Source organism: Manis javanica, chromosome 2 (assembly GCF_040802235.1).
Source record: "Manis javanica isolate MJ-LG chromosome 2, MJ_LKY, whole genome shotgun sequence".
Classification (NCBI taxonomy): Eukaryota; Metazoa; Chordata; class Mammalia; order Pholidota; family Manidae; genus Manis; species Manis javanica.
In genome coordinates, this window is record NC_133157.1 from 149,280,328 (window position 1) to 149,302,169 (window position 21,842).

At 34.5% G+C, this 21,842-nt stretch overlaps 1 protein-coding gene and 1 pseudogene across 3 annotated transcripts in view; both read left to right on the top strand.

The window, feature by feature from the left end:
* RAB2A (RAB2A, member RAS oncogene family) overlaps positions 1 to 21,842 on the top strand; it is a 145,683-nt gene that overhangs the window by 121,342 nt on the left and 2,499 nt on the right. For all 3 annotated transcript variants that reach the window (XM_073229573.1, XM_073229574.1, XM_017661212.3), the window contains 2 exons: positions 3,209 to 3,320; positions 20,929 to 20,997. In XM_073229573.1, the coding sequence (XP_073085674.1) occupies positions 3,209 to 3,320; positions 20,929 to 20,997 (181 nt within the window). The remainder of the gene's footprint in view (positions 1 to 3,208; positions 3,321 to 20,928; positions 20,998 to 21,842) is intronic.
* On the top strand, positions 3,327 to 10,237 carry LOC118968287 (large ribosomal subunit protein eL38 pseudogene; annotated as a pseudogene).

Sequence of the window (21,842 nt, forward strand, 5' to 3'; positions counted from 1 at the left end):
CCTCATCTGTCAAGTGAATTAAATGGGACAATCCATGTAAAATACTTCACACAGTACCTCATTCATACTATTACTCTTATTCCTACAGTAAGGAAATGGTTGAGTTGAGATGTATCTTCTTAATAGGATATTATTATAACTAGTCATTGAAAATTATTTTTGGTTTTATTTATGGGAAATATATAGTGATATACATATTAATATTAAGTGAGGAAAATCATCACGATATTGCAGATACAGCATGATTGTAAATATTTGTGAAACAAAGTCATTTTGGGTTAGGAAAGCAAGACTGAGAAGAAAAAAATTCAAAGTCCATTTTAGAATGGCTGCCATACTTAATAGAGTGACTTTCTTCCTCACCGTGGCACTCGTGACCCTGCTTTCTACTCTGCTCTTCTACACTTACCCTTCCTAACATACTGTACCATTTACTCATTTAATACTATTACCTGTCTGTACCCTACTAGGATATACACTTTTTTGTCTGGCTTGGTTATTAATAATTCCCAAGCACCTACTAAAATTTCTGTAAAAGGCAGTGAGTAAATATTTGTTGAATGAATAAATAACTTCCTTTTCCTTGACTTTCCTGTATTCACTAATTTAATGAGGTTACTGATAAGCATTTATGAAACTCACTAATACTCAGCTAAAGGCAAATTAACAAAAATATACAATAGCATTCATGTTCAGCAGATTGGCACATATTAAGTGTTATCTTACCACATGTTGGTGAGGATGTGCTGCAATAGGAACTTGGAAACATTGCTGCAAATACTATGATTATACAACTATTTTGAAAAGTAGCCTTGTACTATGTATTCAGGCATAGTGGCTTTTGAGCATTTTGATTTGACCTAAAATAAAAACATGTACATCATGACATAGTACATAAATCATTTGCATACCTACATAAAACAAAATCCCATTAAGTAGTGGGTAATATGTTGTGGTATTTTCTTTTTTTTTTAAATCTGATTATGACTTACTAAAGTGGTTTTACAATTAACTAAGTCTTGGCACCATTTGGAAAATACTACCTTGAAAAAGTTTTGGCACATGTACCCCAAAAAAGGTATAAAATTCTAATCATAACATTGTTTATAATAATGAAAAATTATAACTGTCAATGAAGACTCTTAATAAATTGTGTTGCACTTATTCAATAGACTATAATACAGCAGTAAAAAATAAAAAACTAGAGCTACATGTATTGTGTGGGTAGATATTAAAAAAAAGACATAATGTTGACCAAAATTAACAACATGTAGAACAATAGTTACATCTTTATTTTTTTAAGTGTGCCCCAAAAACCTCCTCTTTTTTTTTTTTTTTTTTGAGAGGGCATCTCTCATATTTATTGATCAAATGGTTGTTAACAACAATAAAATTCTGTATAGGGGACTCAATGTACAATCATTAATCTACCCCAAGCCTAATTCTCGTCAGTCTCCAATCTTCTGAAGCATAACGAACAAGTTCTTACATGGTGAACAGTGCAAGGGCAATCATCACAGAAACTTTCGGTTTTGATTATGCATTATGAACTATGAACAATCAGGTCAAATATGAATATTTGTTTGATTTTTATACTTGATTTATATGTGAATCCCACAGTTCTCCCTTATTATCATTATTATTATTATTTTTTTTAATAAAATGCTGAAGTGGTAGGTAGATGCAAGATGAAGGTAGAAAACATACTTTAGTGTTCTAAGAGAGCAATTGTAGATGATCAGGTGTGTGCCTGTAGACTATGTGCTAATCCAAGCTAGACAAGGGCATTAAAACATCCACAGATGCAGAAGATTTCTCTCAAAACATGGGAGGTGAGGTTCTAAGCCTCATCACTGCTGATCCCCAATTTCTCACCTGATGGCCCCCCTGCGACTGTGCCTGTCTTAGGTTGTTCCTCCTTTGAGGAATCTTACCCATCTCTGGCTAACCAGTCATCTTCTGGGGCCATACAGGAAGATGTAAAGTTGGTAAGTGAGAAAGAAGCCATATTGTTTGAAAAGGTTAGCTTTTTACTCCTTTGCAGATTTATGCCCTGTGGCTTCTATGCCCAGCATTTGTCTTGAGGTATCTTTACCACTTGGAGGAATTATGATACTGGGTAAATTCGATATGAGGCATGAATTCTATTTAAGGGTTGTAATTAGAAAGGAAGAAGAAAAGCTATAGAATTAGCAGACAGAAGAAAACATGGGAAGATTGATTATTTCTTTGACATATCTTCTTGTAGAGTAACTTAAGCATGTATAGGTTTTAAACTACTAATTAAATTGCGCACACACATTAACATAATAGGAATACAGTCACATAACCAAAGCAGACCTACAATTACCAGCCATCTCCTGTGAAACCAAGAAAACCAGTCAAAAACCTCCTCTTTTTATGTGGCTATAAATATAAGTATAAATATAAAAATATGCATGAGAATGAAAACAGGAAATACAGAGTAGTGGTTACCTTTGAGGTAAGAAGGAGGAGAATGAGATCTGAAACAGGTACACAGGAAGCAATTCAACTGCAAGTATTGATTTTATTTCTAAAGAGAAAAGAAATCTGATAAATCTGCCAAAATAATGTGTGTCATAGCTAGGTGACCATACATGCATATTATATTAAAATGAATATCACACTTGGACCCAAAATTTCTAGCCTAGACTTTTGTTCTTTATTTTTCTGCTAACAGTTTTTTGGGAATCAAACAAACTGGGATTAATAATCTAATGTTTCCTTAGTTGTTTGGATTTTATTAAGCAGTTTCCTATAACTTCTGAGAATTCTGTGATTTACTTTTTAATCACAGTCATAGAAACTCAGTATGACTGAAGGATGAGGAGACTAGAGTAGTTCTACTCACTCAAATTATTATTTTGAGTAAAAATGTTCCCTTTGGGAGCCCACTTTACTCAAAGACAAGGTGTTAGGATGCAAGATGTTCCCTTTAGGTTTCTCCTAGTTTTAGCGTTTTAGATGTCTAACTCAGAACCTTTCTTCTGTTGGATTATTAATTGTTTGAAACCAAGCAGTGTGTGTTCTAAACATTTGGACTCATAATACCTAGAACAATGCAGTTAATTAAAAATTAATTGAAAGAGTAGCCAGCACAACTTTGAATCTCCTTGTACACTTCCCACAGATGCCTTTGTTTGTACTGTGTAGGTTAATAACATGGCCCTTTCTTTCCCATGTTTAGTGATTTAGAATCTAGAAGAGAAGTAAAAAAAGAAGAAGGTGAAGCTTTTGCACGAGAACATGGACTTATCTTCATGGAAACTTCTGCTAAGACTGCTTCCAATGTAGAAGAGGTAAATAAGAGGTCCTCTTAAATGTTTACCATCGTTTTATTAAAAATGTTTCATAGACCTTAATATTAATTTATTGATATATCTTCCATAGCTTTTTAGTCAGCTTTTAGACTGATGATCTTTGAATACCATACAGTAGGAAAATCTCTTCCCTTTGTAGTGCCTTGTAATGTTCATCTTATATCAGACTTTTAAATTATATCCTGAGCCTCAAAAATGCTTGAGAACATCTTTTTGTATATTTTTCCTAAAATCTTTTTTGTGTTGTTCAAGAGGGGAAGAACACTACTGAAATCTGAAAAAGAAAATGTTTCAAGACACTAAACATGTTTAGCTGTTTGTATCTACATCTTTAAATAGGAAAAGTATTATTAACAGTGTGACATTGTACAAAGCATGGGAATTCTGCCATCTTAATAGTTAAGATTTGCAGTATTTGTTATTTCCATTGATTAATCTGAATTTCAGTTGAAAGTTTACTAAACACATTGTGTTCTTTTATGCTTTATGTGTTTGGATATGATATATTTATATATTATTCATAGATGAGTAGACAGTCCTCTCTAAGGTAAATATATAGCTACACTGTATTTTCTAGAAAGCAGAAAGGAGGCTATGAAAATAAGTAGTTTCTGAGTAATGCTGTAGTTCCTACTTTTTGGGTAAGAATCTTGGGAGCAGTTTCAGAAAGGGATTCTAGAAAATAAACGATTGAAGAATCTCCTTGTTCTAAGGATAGCTAGGGTGAGGTCCTAGGCAGCAGCTAACACTGTGCCTTTAACATAGTAAATAGTAAGTAAATATTAAGAATTATTCTTGGAGCTCTTCTAATTAACCTGTGAACCCAAAAATAGACTGAAATAATTCAAGAGCATTGGTATTTTCACTGAAGAATTCTTTCTTAGGTGAGATATACTTACCTATATTTAATGAGGGGCTCTGTAGTTTTCCTTAGTGTGTTTCCTACAAGTACTAACTAATGCCTTACCTGTTGTTGCTAATAATTACAACTTGATAATATAAAAGAATACTGGTTTTCACTTCACACAGCAAACTCAGAGAGAAACCTGTTCTGTCCCTTTGTTCAACTTAAAATAGACATAAAGCTGCATGTTTCAAACAGGCAGTCCTGTATTTAGAGGAGTTGGATTTGAAACTGTAAGAGCCAACATGTTTGGGTTTTAAGACATATGAAACATATCCTTCTTGATTATAAACACTGAATTTTCTTGTGGATTTTATAAAAGTAAAGCCAAAATTATCTGCATTTTAATAAAGGACCATACTATGAAGTCAGATGACAAAGCATCAACTACTGGAAATTAATCCTAGATTTCTACTTCTTGTCTCTAATGCCTTTGTGTTCATTTCTTATTCTTAACACGTAACAGTAGTTATTTATTTATAAGCAGAAAACTGCCATCATTTGGCTGAAAACTTAAATGAAATATATTCCATTAATATTTTGCAGCACTTACTACAAAAATTCCTTATCTGTGGTTAATAATAAAAATAATTGTTTAAATTGGATCTGGGCAGGAATTTCCCATACTCATGAGAGAACATCACTTTCTTAATCATGTAAATTAATTTGCATCTCAGAAGTGAAGGCTATTAAGAAATAATCTTTTTAAAGTCCATTTTTAAGGGCTCCATAGATAAGCATTACATAATATAAACATCCATGAGATTTTATCTGAAAGCTAAAAATATTTCATGATAAAGTATTTTGAAGAGGTGGAGATCCATTCTGTGCTCCAGAACAGGAGAAATCAAACCTGAATTTCTTTACAAGACTTAGGAACCAATTGAACATGAAGATAATAACCAAAGGACTTCTGCATCTGGGAAGGTGGAATAGACTTACTTTTACTTGCTGCTTTTGCTAAGTACAACCAACCCTCTAAACATTATGTATAAAACAACTACAAGAAGACTCTGAAAAATAGAGAGAAGAAGGCCAACCACTAAACACCTTGGGATCCAAGGAACAACAGAGTAGTGATTTCCCTCAACTTTATTTCTACCTTATATACCTCAGGTTGGGTGCCAGAGAAACTGGCAATCCTGGACAGGCATACAGGTACAGCGGGGGGGGGGGGGCGGAGCCTATTCTCTAGCCAGAGAACCTGGAAAGATGCCGCCTAGCAAGACAGAATGCTTTTAGAAAATAACTAAATTCTACTACAGCCAAAACAGCACAAAAAAAAATTTTGGTGCTCCTTCCACCATTAGCTGGATATAATGAGGTTCTTCCATGCTCACCATTTCTCTGTAGTAGTGGTGTCAGAGGAAGCCAGCTAAAATATACTTTTTAAATAGATCCAGGGTTTCATAACACAGTACCCAAAATATCCAGATCGCAGTAGAAAATCAATCTTCTAGAACCAGAAAAATACCTAGAATGGGAACAAACTGAATGAAAAAAGATAATCAGTACTGCCAACAGCAAGATGACAGAGATATTATAATCACCTGACGACAATTTTTTAAGCAACCGTCATAAAAATGACTCAGCAAATAGCATGCTTGAAACAAAAATAGCCAAAGAAATATAAGATAGAAAAACTAGTTAGAAGTTTTAGAATTGAAATCTACAATAGCTAAAATCTTTAAAACTCAATAGTATCAACAGCAGAATGAAGGGACAAAGGGAAAAAATAGTGACTTGGATGACAGAACAATAGAAACTACTCTGTCTAAACTCTAGAAAGAAAATAGACTGCAAAAAACATAACAGTGCTTTAGGCACCTGTGGAACTATAACAAAAGCTCTAATGTTGTTATTAGAGTCCTAGAAGGAGTGGAAAAAAAGAAGATACAGTTCTTAAAAAGTACTCAAATAATGACTGAAAACTTCCCAAATGTGGCATAAGATATAAACTTACACATTCAAGAAGCTGAGCCGTCTCCAGACAGGATAAACCCAAACAAATGAACAGCAAGACAAACTTCTACCCATACTCAAAAATGTGAAAGCTAAAGACAGAAAAACTTGAAAGCAGTGAGAAACATCACCTTACCAATTTGAATGATAACAGATGTCTCATCAGAAACCATTGAGGCTAAAAGAAATAACACATTTTTCAAAAACTGAAAAAGAAAACTTTCAGCCCAGAATGCTAGGACCAGCAAAAGTATCTTTCAGGAGACAAGGGAAGTCAAGACATTCTCTGATAAAAGAAAACTAAGAATTTATCAACAACAGATCACCATAAAAGAATGACTGAAGTAAGTTATCTAACAGAAATGAAATCATAAAGAATCTTGGAAGAACTCTTCCATCCTCTTCACTTCCTTGGCACTTGCTGTGCCGGCCGCACCATCCCATCTGCCTCCTAGCCATGACTTGCAAAACTGAGGAAGTCAAGGACTTTCTGCTCGCAGCCAGACATAAGGACACATCAGTCAAGATCAAGAAACATAAGGATAATGTGAAGTTCAAAGTTCAGTGTAGCACGTCTTTACACCTTAGTCATCACAAAGAGAAAACAGAAGCTAAAGCAATGCCCTGCCCCCAGGTTTGGCTGTGAAGGAGCTGAAATTAATGAGGCATGCTGATTTGAATTTCACTAAAATTTTTAAACTCTTAAAAAAAAAAAAAAAGAAAGAAGGAGCACAAGTAACCAAAAGTATGAATAATTATAATAGACTTTTTTATCTTAAAACTTTTGAGTCTTGAAAATTGTGTTTGACAATTGAAGCAAAACTGTAATGTCTTACATGGTTCTCAGTGTACATACAGGAAATACTACAAACCATCATAGAGAAAAGGACATCAAGGGAGGTAAGGTTTCTATGCCTGATCTTATTTGGCAAATCACAACACTAGTAAACTGTGATAAATTGTGTCTGTGTATAAGATTTATATATAATATCTATGTGTGTAATATTATATATATATCTATATATATATATAATAGATATATATTCAAAAAGATAAATCAATATGGAATCCTAAAAAGTGTTCAGTTGATCCTCAGAAAGTCAGAAAAAGAAAACAGTGGCAAACAAAAAATAAAATGGCAGACTTAAGCCCTTACAGAGCAATATTTACATGAGACACAAATATTCTTAATACACCAGTCAAAAAACAGAGACTGGCAGAAAGGATTAAAAGACATGGCACAGCTATATGACATCTACAAAAATATTAAAATACAACAATACAGACAGGTTGAAAATTAAATAATGGAAAAGAGATATATCAGATAAACATGAATCAAAAGAAAGCAGGGTAGCTCTATTAATATCAGATAAAGTAGACTTAAGAGTGAAGAAATTTGCCAGAGACAGAGTAGGACATTATATAATAATAAAGGAAGTGTCTGTGAGCAAGACATAGCAATCCTAAATGTGTATGTACAAAGCAAAGTTGCTGCAAGGTATGTGAAACAAAAACTAGTAGAATAAATGGAATTAAACTAGAAATCACTAACAGTCTCCAGCTGTGATTGTGGATTTGTCTGTTTCTCCTTTCAGTTCTGTTAGATCTGATGATCAGTAACAGATAACTGGAAAAAAATCTGCAAACTTGGAAACTACACAATACACTTCTAACTAATCTGTGTGTCAAAGGGAAAGTCTCGAAGGAAATTTAATAATGCATTGAACTGAATGAAAATACAACATACCAGAATTTGTGGGAAAGAAAGAATGCAGTACAGAGATGGAAATTGATAGCATTAAATATATACATTAGAAAAGAGGAAAAGTGTCAAATCAAGAACCTTAGCTCCCTCCTCAGAAACTCAAAGCAAATAATTAAGGTAAGAGCAGAAATCAGTGAACTGAAAACAGGAAAACAAAAAACAAAATCAGTGAAAACATTTTTTTAAAGATCAATAAAATAGACAAACCTCTAGCAAGAATGACAAAGAAGCAAAGAAAGAATGCACAGATTACCAATATCAGGAACAAATCAGAAGATAAACTAAAGATCCTGCAGACTGAAGATAAAGTAAAGGCATAATAAATAAATATGGTGAATAAAATGAAATGGACAAAAAACACAAACTACCACAATTCATTTAGTGTGAAAAAGATTATTTGAACAGCTCTCAAGGAATTGACAGTTTTAAAATCCCCAGAAGAGGTATCTCTAGGCACAAATGGTTTCACTGGAGAATTTTACCAAACATGTAAGGAAATAATAAAAAGTAACACCAATTATACACCATCTTTTCCAGAAAATAGATGGAATATTTCCCTGTTTATTTGATGAAGCAATTACCCTAATACCACAACCAAAGAGTACCAAAAAAACTACACACTGAGACTGATAGCTGTTACTACTATATAAGCAGAAATCCTCAAAAAAATATCAGCAGATAGAATCTAACACTATGAAATCATATTTGTGAACACAAAAAATATATTTCATGGCCAAATGAAACTTATTCTAGGGATGCAGGACTGGTCCAATATTCAAAAACTAGTAAGTACAACCCACCATTTTAATAGGGTGAAGAAGAAAAACCACATCATAGCAGTCAATGCAGAAAAGGCATTAACAGAGTTCAATATTCATACATGTTTTCAAAAAACTCAAAAAAAAAATGGAAAAGGACTTCCTCAGCTTGTTAAAGAGCACCTAAAAAAAACCCCTACAGCTAATACTATACTTGATGGGGAAAGGCTGAATGCTTTACCCCTTAGATCTGGAACAAGGCATGGTTGTCTATTCTCATCATTATGCAGCATATGAATGGAAGTTCTAGCCAGTGCAATAAAGCAAGAGAAGGAAATAAAGATATATAGTTCAGAAAGGAAGAAATAAAACTGTCTGTTGGATAGCATGATTATCTCTAGGAAATCACAAGGAATTTACCAAAAAAAAAAAAAAAACAAAACACTAGTGCTAATATCCGAGGTCAGCAAAGTTAAAAGGATACAAGAAAAATATATAAAGATCTATTATATTTGTATATATTAGCAATGAACACCAAAGTTAAAATACAGTGCCATCACTTTCTTACACCATATGGAAAATGAACTTGAAGTTTCAGAACTAAAGACCTAAATGTAAGACTTGAAACCATAAAGCTCCTGAAGAAACAGGCAGAAACTCTTGGGCATCAGCCTTAGCAATTTTTTTCTGGATATGTCTCTCTAGTCAAAGGCAAACACAAAAATAAAGTAAATAAGTAATATAAATCAAATATAAATTTAAAATGTAATTATTGTAATGATTATAAAAAATCAGATAAAAATAAACAAGTGGGACTACATCAAAGATTCTGCACAGCAAAGGAAGCCATCAACAAAATGAAAAAGACAGCCTGCTGAATGGTGAAGATACTTGCATATAGCCAATAAGAGGTTAATATTCAAAATTTACAGAGAACTCATACAACTCAACACCAAAAAAACAAATAATTCAACTAAAGAACAGGCAGAAGACCTGAATAGATTTTTCCCAAAAAAACATGCCCATGGCCAACAAATACATGAAATGATTCTACACTTCACTATTCACTAGGGAAATGTAATTCAGAACCACAATAAGATTTCACCTCACACCAGTTAATCAAAAAGACAGTAACAAGTGTTGGAATGGATGTGGAGAAAAGGAAACCCTCATGCACTTATGACGGGAATGTAAAATGGTAGAGCCATTATAAAAAACAGTATGGAGGTTCCTCAAAAAATTAAAAATAGAAATGCCATATTACTCAGTAATTTCACAGATAGATATTTGAGGAGAACAAAAACTCTAATTCAGATGTCCTAATGATACATCACAGTTCTTTAGTGAGAGTGGTAGTTGGTGTTTGGGCAGTTCACAGGTCATTTTCCTCTTTGTATAATCTGTTGAGAATTACTCAGTTGCTGGCCAGTCCTTGGTTCTCATGTATAGAAGAAGTTGGGGAAACTCCTGTATTTAAAAAAAAAAAAAAAAAAACTCTTAAAACCCACTCTTAAATAAACTCTTAAATTCTTTAACTTGAATTTTTTTAAGATAATTACAGTAGCTCCCCCTTATCTGCAAGGGATGCTTTCCAAAACCTCCAGTGGATGCCTGAAACCACGCATAGTACTAAGTTCTATATATGCTGTTTTTCCCTGTGCACACATACCAGTGGTAAAGTTTAATTTATAAATAAGGCACCATTAGAGATTAACAACAGTAACTAATAATAAAATAGAACAATTACATGCTGTAGTAAGAATATGTGAATGTTGTCTCTCCTCTCTCAAAATATCTCTACTGTATTCACCCTCTTCTTGTGGTGTGAGATGATAAAATGCCTGCATGATGAGATGAAGTGAAGCTGAATGATGTAGGCAGTGTGACATAGCTAGCGTTAGGCTGTAATGTGTCAGAAAGAGGACCATCTGCTTCCAGACACTGTTCCCTGTGGGTAAGTGAGACCGTGGAAGGAGAAACTGCAGAAAGAGGGAGGACTACTGTAGGTTAAAAGAATGATTTACACAAATGCCAGTCTTCTGATTAGGGACCATGTGACTAGAGTTCATTTAAGAAATTTTAAAACACGTGACTGACTGTTCATTAAGGTTAAACCTAAGTGGTAAATTGATGTTTCCTTTCGGTCCAGTGTTATGCTGTAGTCTATTTTTATATTTTCACCAAGATCTAATTACTGTAATTCAAGTAGAAACCATGAAATTTAACTCTTGTATTTCCCTGTAAGAAATTGGATAATTTGCAGCATAAGACCATTTTTCAGCATTCGTTGTTGCTAGAAGTAAGTTTACTATTAGTCTGTGGATCTGCTGATTTACTCAGCTTAATGATTTCATCTGTAAGGATCTTTTGAAGGAGAGAAGGGTCAAAATGGTGTTAGAGAAAATTGCACAGAATAGCTTCCCACAACAAAGGAGTATCTGGTCCAAACTTTCATTAGAATCAAGGTTCAGAAACAGCTAGAATAGTAAGATACATTTACAATCAGTGAAGTGAGCACCAACAATTCAGCATAGTGCATGAATCCTCTTTATTCATTTAATAGTAGGTGGGATGTGCTATGATTTTGATCTTAAAAATGCTTTATTTCAATGATCACCTGGGGGGGGAAGCAAAGACTGGAAAGTCCTGTTATGAAGCAACAACACTTCTATTTTGTGGGCTCTCGCCAACCTGTGAATTCTGCAGTGAGCACCCTCAACTGTTTCAGCATCTTGCTGATGATGTTGACGCCTGGATCCAAGTTCATTGTGTTCCTAAATCATACTGACTTCCTCCTCCTTCCCACTTCAGGAATCCACTAACATCATCATTCAGCACTGCTCTACTTAAAATATCTTGAACTTTGTATTTTCCTTTAACTATAGATTCTAATGTGTCAGCTGTTCTGCTTTTACCTAAATTTATGCTGATGATATTCATCTGGGATGTTAAATAACAAATGACACTCAGGACTATCCTTTCAAATTCTTTTTTTCCCCAGACTGTTCCAAAGAGCATACAAACAAAATGATAACTGTAGTCTACCTCAACTAAATACTACTTAAAGATAAGAATTTTTCAAACAAGGTCTACTATTCAGTAGATAGATAGCTATAGTTTTATATTTACAAAACTATATTAATAGCACATACACACATATATGCACATATATATATATATTTATTATATACACACAAACATAGAAAGCTTTCTCCATATAAAACCTCTCTGTATTAGTTAACTGCTATGGTACACAAGTATCATGTTTAAGTATATTTGTTTCTAAACTGTACTTTATAATTTCCAAGCTGCAAGTTATAATAAGGGAATTTATTTATCTTATGAAGTGAATCTTAATCAGTTTTATACAGCTTGGGATGGCTTCAAACATGCTATTATCATTTATCCTTTTTTGTTATTCACTAGAGGAAGTATACCCCAGAGTTTATCTCCTAAATGTCAATAAAATAAAAAAGCCAGTTTTGACCAAAATGCTTATGTATGGTATTCCCATAGTAATAGGAGACCAGAACTCATTCTTTGTATTTTCAGTTCCCATTACTGATTTTTTAAAAGTAATAATTTGGATGCACATATGTTTGTATAGTATATGGGGGGGGTGCATATATTTAGTTGCCTATCATTTACTCAGGTTAATATGCTGAATGTACAGAGCATTTATAGTTTATCACATTTTATGTTAAGAAAGTGAGGTTTAGGCTCTTTTAGATCTGGTTGACAAAAAAGAAAAAAACTATTTTGACCTCCATTTTACTAAAGATTTTCCTGATAAGGAAATAAGAGTTGACTGTGTGACCAGTAGTAAATATTTTTTACTGTTAGTTTTGACTTTCATTTTCAGCTGAGACATGAGAAGGTCATTGAGGACACCACATAACATGTCTGTCTGGTAACTGCCCTGGCTTCCCATCCTTGGCTGCCACCCCCTGGTGGTTCTTTCCAGAACCACAACTCTGTTTAGTGTTCTACTCTGCAGGGTTCCAGCATATGACCTCTGTGGGCTATCCTGTGACAAACTGAGGAGTCGGTGTGAAGATTATGAGGAGCTCCTCTGTCACTAGAATCCAGTGCCGATTGCACACACATGGTATCAGCATTTAGAAGAGTGTCTCATAAGTGGAAACTTGTTTTCAGAACTATTTTTAAGTGGTTAAAACATGTCAAGTACCTGAAATAATAATGTTGTATGTGTGTGGCACGTAGTCAGAGTTCTCTTCCATAGAAGACTCAAACCCATGTGTTTCGGTTCCCCATCTGTCCCCTTTATATGGTGCCACACAGTAGAGAACAGCAGTACTGGAAATGATTCTGTCCTCCTTTGAGGAGGATAGATCAGAATGATCACTTCTGCATATGGTTCCATGGTCAGACAAGTTTAGGAAGAACTGGAATATATCCCCCTTTCAGAAAACCAGAATTCACAATAGCATGGTTTCTGAGAACCCACTGTTAAGAAACTAGTTGAATTCATTTAACCCAGAGATTTCCAAATGTGATTTAGCCATTCCCTCCCAGAAAATGAATTAGGGGTAAAGAGCATATAACTTAAGATATGGCCAAAGTGTTAGCTGAAATTACAGCCAACTATGACCCTAAGACGTTGCAGTAACCTGCTCAAGCCATCTAAATTGACAGGATAGGTAGATTCTGTGTCTGGGAAAAACATGTTACTTGAATAAGACTTTAGTAACTAGAAGACCAGTTTCACAGTCCCTTGCTAATACTGTGTCATGTCCCAGTACGTGAAAATCCACAAAATTAATTTGCATTGAGAAGACGTCTTTCTTGCCCTAGGCTATTATAAGTGGTAGAACAGGTGTTTCCATAGAGCTGGAATCTGGCTGTAGACTGAAAGATTTGTTGTCCCCTCTTCCCTGTTCTCAGTGTCAAGGGCACCATATGTCTTTTCACTGGAAATCTGATCTGATTTTATCACACTTTTAGTGTCACTTGAAGAGAGCTTAAGAAATATTTCCCACTCTCTCACGGATTGGAAGACTGCTGGCTAGCACCAGCTTCTTCTCCCCTTACTTGGCCATCAACCTAGGGAACTAGAGTGATCCAAACCAAACTAGCTTTAAAAGTTACATCTGTTTTCTTTACTTCTAAACTGGGGTAGCTAAAGAGTATTGAAAATCATGCTGATACATGCATTACATGCACTTGCACACTCACACATTTATCTATAGTGTATAGCCATATAGGCACACAATTATATAGATTACCAGCAACAAAGATTTTCCTACTTGTATATATATCACATAAGCATTAGAATTCTCAGTCTAAAACTTGCCACTCCCTCCTTAAAACCTGATTTTCTATATTTTTCTCATTTCATGGCATTCCCTTCCAAATCTCCATTGCTTAAGCCCAAATAGAGTCATCATTAAACACCTTTCCATTCTTACCTATTTTTACCAAGTCCTGTTAATTTCTCCAAAGTAGGTATTAAGTTTGATCTTTGCTTTCTGTGTTCTTGTTGTCAGATCTTCATTTCTTACGTGCATTATTGTTCGAGATTCTGTGCTGGTCTCCCCTGTTGCCTGCTTTGCCTCTTTATAATTAATCCTCTATAAACTATCATCTGACTTCGTCCCTCACCTGCTTATCTGTTCAGGGTTCCTGATTGTCAATTGGGCTACCTCTCTAACTTCATCTCCCATGCCTGGCCAGTCACCAGATTTCAACATAACTGAGCTTAAAATCTGCCTCTCCCAGAATGCTCATTCTCTTTTAATTTTCCTAATAAAATGAGTGGGAGTTTATCCTTCAGGCCTTCATTCACAGGGCCTTCTCAACAGTTTTTTACACATCAGAAGTGGTCATGCCACATTACCCCTCTAAATGACTGTTTTGGAAGCTTTCATACTGTGTCCCAATTTTGGATTTACAACTATCCTGTACTACCATCCTTGAGGTTAAAGACATTCATATTTGCCTGAGTATGCTCAGTGCCTGGTACAAATCAAGAACTCAGTAAAATGCTTGAATGGAAGAACTGAATTACTAAGGAATAACGCACATACTTGTGTGTTATCTCTGACAAAGTAGGAACAGGAAATTCTTAGGTGCTGTTATCCCCAAACCTTTCTAATCTAATAATCCTGGTTTCTTCTCCCCTTTATTTCCCTGGTAAAATGGATCAAGATTTGTTTAGGCCGCCTCCTTTCTTTCTTAATAAGCATTCATTGGTGACAGCAATTTTTGTAGAGAGAAAAAAGAACACAAAGGATGTAAATAATCATAACTATGTACTGCCAAAAATAATCCTAGAAATCCAAAGTAAGTTCTAGCTAGAAGCTTTTTGAAGGATGTGAGGAGAATGTGTTTTTTATGTTCACTTTTAACAACATAAGACAAATGAATATTCCTTTGAGTTGTGTTAAAGATAAATGAGACCTAAAAGGAAGACACATGTGGTGGGCAGAATATAATCCTGCTAATCCTCCTCTGCTATACTTGAGCATGGTCTTGGGCAAGTCATTTCTCATTTTGTACCTCAATCCTGTCTATAAAATGAGAGTTACAGATCAGTAGATGTAGCAGTGGCCCTTTTTTCTTCTAATGAAAGAGGAAATTATGAATGGAAGAAATAAAAGCACAGCACCACTACTTTGGAATTGATGATGCCATGGAAAATGAGAGGGGAGGAAAGAAAATGGTTTTCCCTCCATTGGTATCTCCTTCCTTCCTACCTTATCCCCATGAGAGGGTCTCTGTAGGATTTCCATGAAACACATTTTGAAAGCTACTGTACTGGATGATGTATGTGTGAGTTCTCCCCTACTGCCACTAAATCAAGTGAATCAGCATTTAAAGTTATAGAACTTGAAGGAGTTTTCATATTTAAACTGTCTAATTTTGAGTTCTAATACTATTTTCACAAGACTTTCCTACCTTTAGATAATGTTTAAGTCTTATCTGAGTACATTTTACTCTTCAGGGTTCACTGTACACTTTTTGTGTTCCTAGTTTATTTTTAAAATGTTGTTTTATTTATTCAAGGTACTTTCAAGTCATGAAAGAACCCTAATCACTATTTCTTTTCTTGTGGTCTGCAGTGTTTCCGGGCATATTCACATTTAGTACTTACTGCATGTCGAGCACTGTTTCCACTGCTTTACATTCATCCTCCCAACAACTGTATGAAGTAGACACCATTATTACCCTAATTTTCCAGAGAGGTTAATCAGTGAGTACAAAGCAACTTTGTACTAATATCTAATAAGTACATCTAATTAGAGGTGGCACTTGGGGTTTGAATCCAGACAGTCTGGTTCTAGAGCCCCACCCTTAGCCATTTTGCTAATCTTATAGGTGTAATTTCATCCCACGAACATAGATTTAGTTGGGAAAAAAATTGAATTTTCCTTTGTTTTTTTACATATCTTAATTTTCAGAAATAATGAAAACCTGTGTAAGTAACTTGGCACAGTAACTGGCCTGTATTAAGAGTTTGGTAACTATTGGTTATTAATTGCTTCAGCAGGTGAATACCTGTGATGTCCATAGTATTGATTAGGAAATGAGAAGACAAACAGAATTATAGCTACCTCGGGTTTCCCAGTTCTAAGAGAAAGTTAAAGAGCCACTTATTTTGCACAGTCTTTGTTCTCTAGCATCTGTTCAAGATGTTTAAATAAAACTGAGGTGCTTTGATTTGTTATTTTGAAGTCTTACCTGATGCTGTAATTTTCATTTCGCCACCAGGTGGCAGCATGTTACATAAGGAAATCAGATGTTCTCTGTTGTAGACCATTTATTTTCAGTATTTTGCCTGTAAAACTGTTAAACCCTGATAAAAATGGGTATTTTTTATATTTATGAATTAAAAATAGTATTCCATTTTCACTTTTGTCTCTATTCTCTCCCGTCGGCTGTGAAGGCACTCTTAACACATTATCTGAAGCCTGCAGCCAGCCAGCCTCCAGCCAGCCTGTACAAATTCATCCTCTCTCAGTGCAAAAAATTTGCTTTTCCTGCATCTTCAACAGAGAGTTAAGCTTAAGCCCTTGTGCTTAGATTCTCCCAACTAAATTGTTTTACATCAGCAATAAATAGTAGAGCTATATGTTCTCTTCTTGTCTGTATCTTTTCAGAGTGCCTAGAGAATTGTTGAATCTGTGGTAACAATTTCATAGGTGTCCTTTGGTAGACAAATGATAGGGTGCACATCAGTCTGTGTGTTAGCTAAGTATTTATTTGAATTATAATATATTTATAGTTGTTTGTGATTATGTTTATTTTAATATGTGCTGTAGACATCCCTGAAAATTTACCTATGTTTTAGGTATTATCAGTACCATTCAGATAACTACTGCCAAGGGTTAAAAGATTAGTGTCCAAGGTAGAGGGCAATTAATGGCTAAAGAAAGTAAAGGAATGAACATGGCCATTAATCAAAGTAGGGCAGTAGGGGAGAGCTAATGATAAAATGAAGAGAGAGTCAGACTTCTGATATTGGAGTGGAACCCTGCATGGGAAAGCAAGAGGCACAAGGAAATCAGTTTATACATCATTGTCGTGGATCAGCCTAGGTATTGGTTTCAAAGAGCTAATAATGAAATCCTTTGATGTAAGTGTCTTGCAAATATTTTTTTCTGTTCTGTAACCTGTATATTACTATTCAGGTCTGCCTATATTTGAAATGTGGAGTATGGTAAATATATTGAAAAATGTTCTTAATTGTAATTCTCACTTAGGTTTCACAAAACCTGCAGTGATCTTTAGAATGTCGTATTAAAAGTATGGGGCAAACTAATGCTAAAACTTTTCTGCCAGCAGCTTGCTTCATTTTTCTGATATTAAGGAAGTGCATATTCCAGATAGATTATCTATTTTAGATGATCTATTTTCCAGGTTACAAAATCTTACCATGGTAAACATCAGTACTTGTGAGAAAAATCATGAAAGCATTTCAAAACTGTATTTTACATTTCTTACATTAGGCAGAAAATACTGAACCTCTCTCTCCTTGATGACGTGAACCTCATCATTAACACTTGTTCTCTGCCATCAGGCGCTGTGAGGTGTCTACACAGCGCTGCTGCCTCCGTGTGCAGGCTGCCCCATTGCCTCTTCCCCTGCTACTGCACATGCTCGTCCCACTTACCGCTTACACGGATGCATCCTTCACAACACTCTCTTCCTGCCCCCTCTTCATAATTTGCTTCTATATCCTGGGAAATAGAAAAGTAAAACTGGTTAAAATTATATCTAAGAATGGAAGGAATTTCAAGTTAAGGCTCCCCTATTAAAGCATGAGCTTTAGTATAAAGGTTTTGTGGTATCTAGTTAAATTATTGCTAATTTCCTTGTTTTTTTCTGTGTTTTCAAGGTATTTCAGATTGTTACATCTCTACCTTGAAAAATGTATATGGGCATCAAATTTTAGTGACCAAAGTGAAATGAGCAATTAACTAGCCAATTACTATAACTGATAAGGGTCTCTTGTCTTTCCCAGTTCTTGAAATGCTTTACAGTTTTAGCAGACAGATACTGTCTGTGATACCCGAGGCTCTTAGAAGTTTCATTTGATCTCTTAAAAAGCCTTATTGGTATTTGCTTAATGTTCACTGTATTTGGGGACTCAGCAATTTCAGCCCCTAGCCACACACTTGTTTTAAAACAGGTATACTGTTGTCAACGTTTATCACATCAGGTTTTAAACTTGGAGGACTCACAATTGATCATAATTAATCACTTTATAATACATAATAAATACTAATTTTTTGCTGTGATATAATAAAACAATCATATAGCATTCTCTCTAATATGCTTGGAGTGGAAAACATTTATTTCACTATCTTTACGATGTAATCAGAGAGTTGGATGAAAAGTAAATGTAGCATTGTCCAAAGACTGTTCCATTGAGATGATGGAAATAATAAAATATGATCATTTTTTATATTTCAGTTGTAATGACATTAATTATGTGTGTTTCAGATACAAAATACATCTTAAGTCCATTGGATACAAATATTTTTTGAAGGTGCTTAATAAAGTATTAAGTACTATTTAGGTGATAAAATTAACAGTGACTTGGAAAATTTTATATAGCATAGCTTTCTGAAACCAGATTTTAAAGCAGCAGATTAGCAAAAAAATCAGCTTACATAAATTGCACATTTAATCACGATTTTTATAATATAAATGCTTGTTTATATGAAGTTATTTCTCATATTTATGGAATCTTGAGTTCTAATATTGAATGGAATGTACACATGTGGGCACCCTTATGAGGAGTTCCAACCCTGTGAGTTTAGGAATCTCTTGATTTCATTATTTGGTTAACCTGGTTTCTCAGGCCGTCACCATAATTGACATGTTATTAGAAATAAAGCTAAGTTGTTTCTTATTTATAAGGATAACGTCAATTTTGAGGAATGTGAATCAATTCATAGTTGGCTGAAAGCCAATTTTTCCTACACTGTAACTCCAACACACACGTGAAAAACACATTCGCTTCCTAAGTGCCTTGTGAATCTGCAGTGATTAATTCTTCTCATTATTTTGCTGCAGATTCTCATGACCCTTTCTGATGATTCGATCAGCCACTTAGAGTTTATGCATATTCATATCTCTCTGCTCCTGCCGCTGTCGTTCATGTCTCCTTTACTGACTGGTGTGTTCTTGGTGCAGTAATTGAGCTGCAGCGGATTGATTACTCTGGGGAGCTGTAAGGCCTTTAAAGGTGAAAACATATCAGTCCTGTTAATTAGGAAACAAAAGCTCTGGTGTCAGGTTCAACAGTCAAATGTTTCTAGTATAGAAAACACGAAAGGTATGATTTGCTCCTCCCCATGAACCTGTTTACTTTTTAGATCTTGAATTTAGTCTGTATCAGTGGTAGTAGAGAATAGCCTTCTTTCATAAATTTTCATAGAATGCTAATTGAAGAGGACCTGACTTGCAGTATTAATACTGTTACCTGTGATCTCCCAAATCTGATAGTTTAGAACCTGAGTTTATATATACCTTCTGTAACACTGGCAAAATTTGTATAAAATGTCTTAGTATTTTACATAAATATAGAATGCTTGTGGATTAATTTTGGTATTTAGAAGCCTAATTTGGTTACAATGTTCTACACTAGTTATTTTTTTGTCAATTTAGCAGTATGCTTTATGGGAAAAGACATATTCAACCTAGCATACACATTGAGCTGCCTTTTATCTCTTTATCCTATGCATCTTCTGATTCTTTCTCTTTTAAACTATATATTAAGTAATGATACATTGTCCTGGCAAAAAGGATACTGTATGGAATAGTAGCTTTCAAAAGTAAGCTGGTTTCAACATGGACATTTATGCAGTTTGTCTACTTGACTTGTTTTTCTTATGTGTGGTATTCTCACATTATCATATACCCCCACCCCCAGCTATAAATTTTTTTCTGAGACACTATAAAATTCACCCTTTTAAAGGGCACAGTTCAGTGGGTTGCAGTGGACTCACAAAGTTGTGCAGCCATCACCACTATCTGATTCCATAACATTGTCACCCCCAAAAGAACCCCATTCTCATTAGCAGTTGCTCTCCTATTCCCCCCTTCCCCTCAGGCTGGCCCCATTAAACCATTAATCTACTTTTTCTCTCTGTGGATTGGCCTCTTCTGAGCATTTCTTGCAAGTGGAATTGTACTGTGTGTGGCCTGTTATGTCTGTTTTCTTTTACTTAGCTTGATGTTTTCAAGGTTCATCTTCACTACAGCATTAGTCAGTACTTTTTCATGGCTGAATAATATTCCATTATATGGTTATACCACATTTTGTTTTTCATTCATTCATCAGTTGATGAATATTTGTGTTGTTTCCACTTTTTTAGATGATGCCCTAATTATGTTAATGAGCATTCACATACACCCTTGCCTTGTTCTTGAACTTAGGTGGAAAGATTTCAGTTTCACCACTGGGTACGATGTTAGCAATGGGTTTTTCTTAGATGCTATTTATCAGGTTGAGGAAGCTGCCTTCTAGTCCTATTATGTTGAGTGTTTTATCATAAAAGGTTGTTGAATTTTGCCAAATATTTTGTCCTTTATTTTGTTAATATGATATAGTTCATTCATTGATTTTCCTTATGTTGAAAGTTAATGATATTCTATAGAACTTTAATATGTTATTTTACTGTTGTGTTTTTAAATAATTTGAAACAGTTTCTCTACCTTATATTGCAGGCATTTATTAATACAGCAAAAGAAATTTATGAAAAAATCCAAGAAGGAGTCTTTGACATTAATAATGAGGTATATACATATAAATATTACTGGCTACTATGAATTTACAATTGGATTTCAATTACTACATAAAGTCACAATTTTATATATTTTTTAATTCCTAAAATAGATCTGTGATATCAGTAATCCATTAGTTCATAATTGTCCAACTGAAATAATTAAGTGTTTATGTTCTTTAGTAGAGCATTACTTTAAAGTAAGTGACCCTATGCATTTATTGCAAACAGTGCAAAATAATATAAATTCTCCAAAGAGAGAAGGAAATCTACTTTCATTCACACATCCGTCTGGTGTCATCTGCTTTGGGGAATAATTTTGTAGTGTGTAAATGCATTTAATTTACTATGTTACTGCTAATGCAAGATTCTCTGTTTGGTGTGAAAGAGGGAAATACCCAATTTGTAAATTACTCCCAGTATACCATAGCATCTTTTCAAGAGACTAAATTAATGTATGTAATTGATAATCGGCATTGGTTTAGTTTTCTTGTAGAATTATCTTGAGCCAATTCTGATCAACATGATTAAGATAAAATCTAAAGCTTTGAGCATATAAATCAGAGTGTTTACCAAAGGTCATTGTTTTGACTTAAATCCCTATTATCTGTTTATCCTTGTTTATTTCAAATCTTTTATGTGGATATAGCATTATTATATACCTTCACATACTTTTGCCATTCTACATTAAGACATTTTACTCCCCAGAGAACACCCTTACTCCTCCCCCAGGTGCAGTTAGGGAAGCGTTAGGTTAGGAGGCCATTGCATGTGTGTCTCTTGGCCTAAACATATACAAGGCTCTTTATTATTTGCCTCAATCTTCTTTGCTAAAACAAATGATGGTTTGCCTAAGGT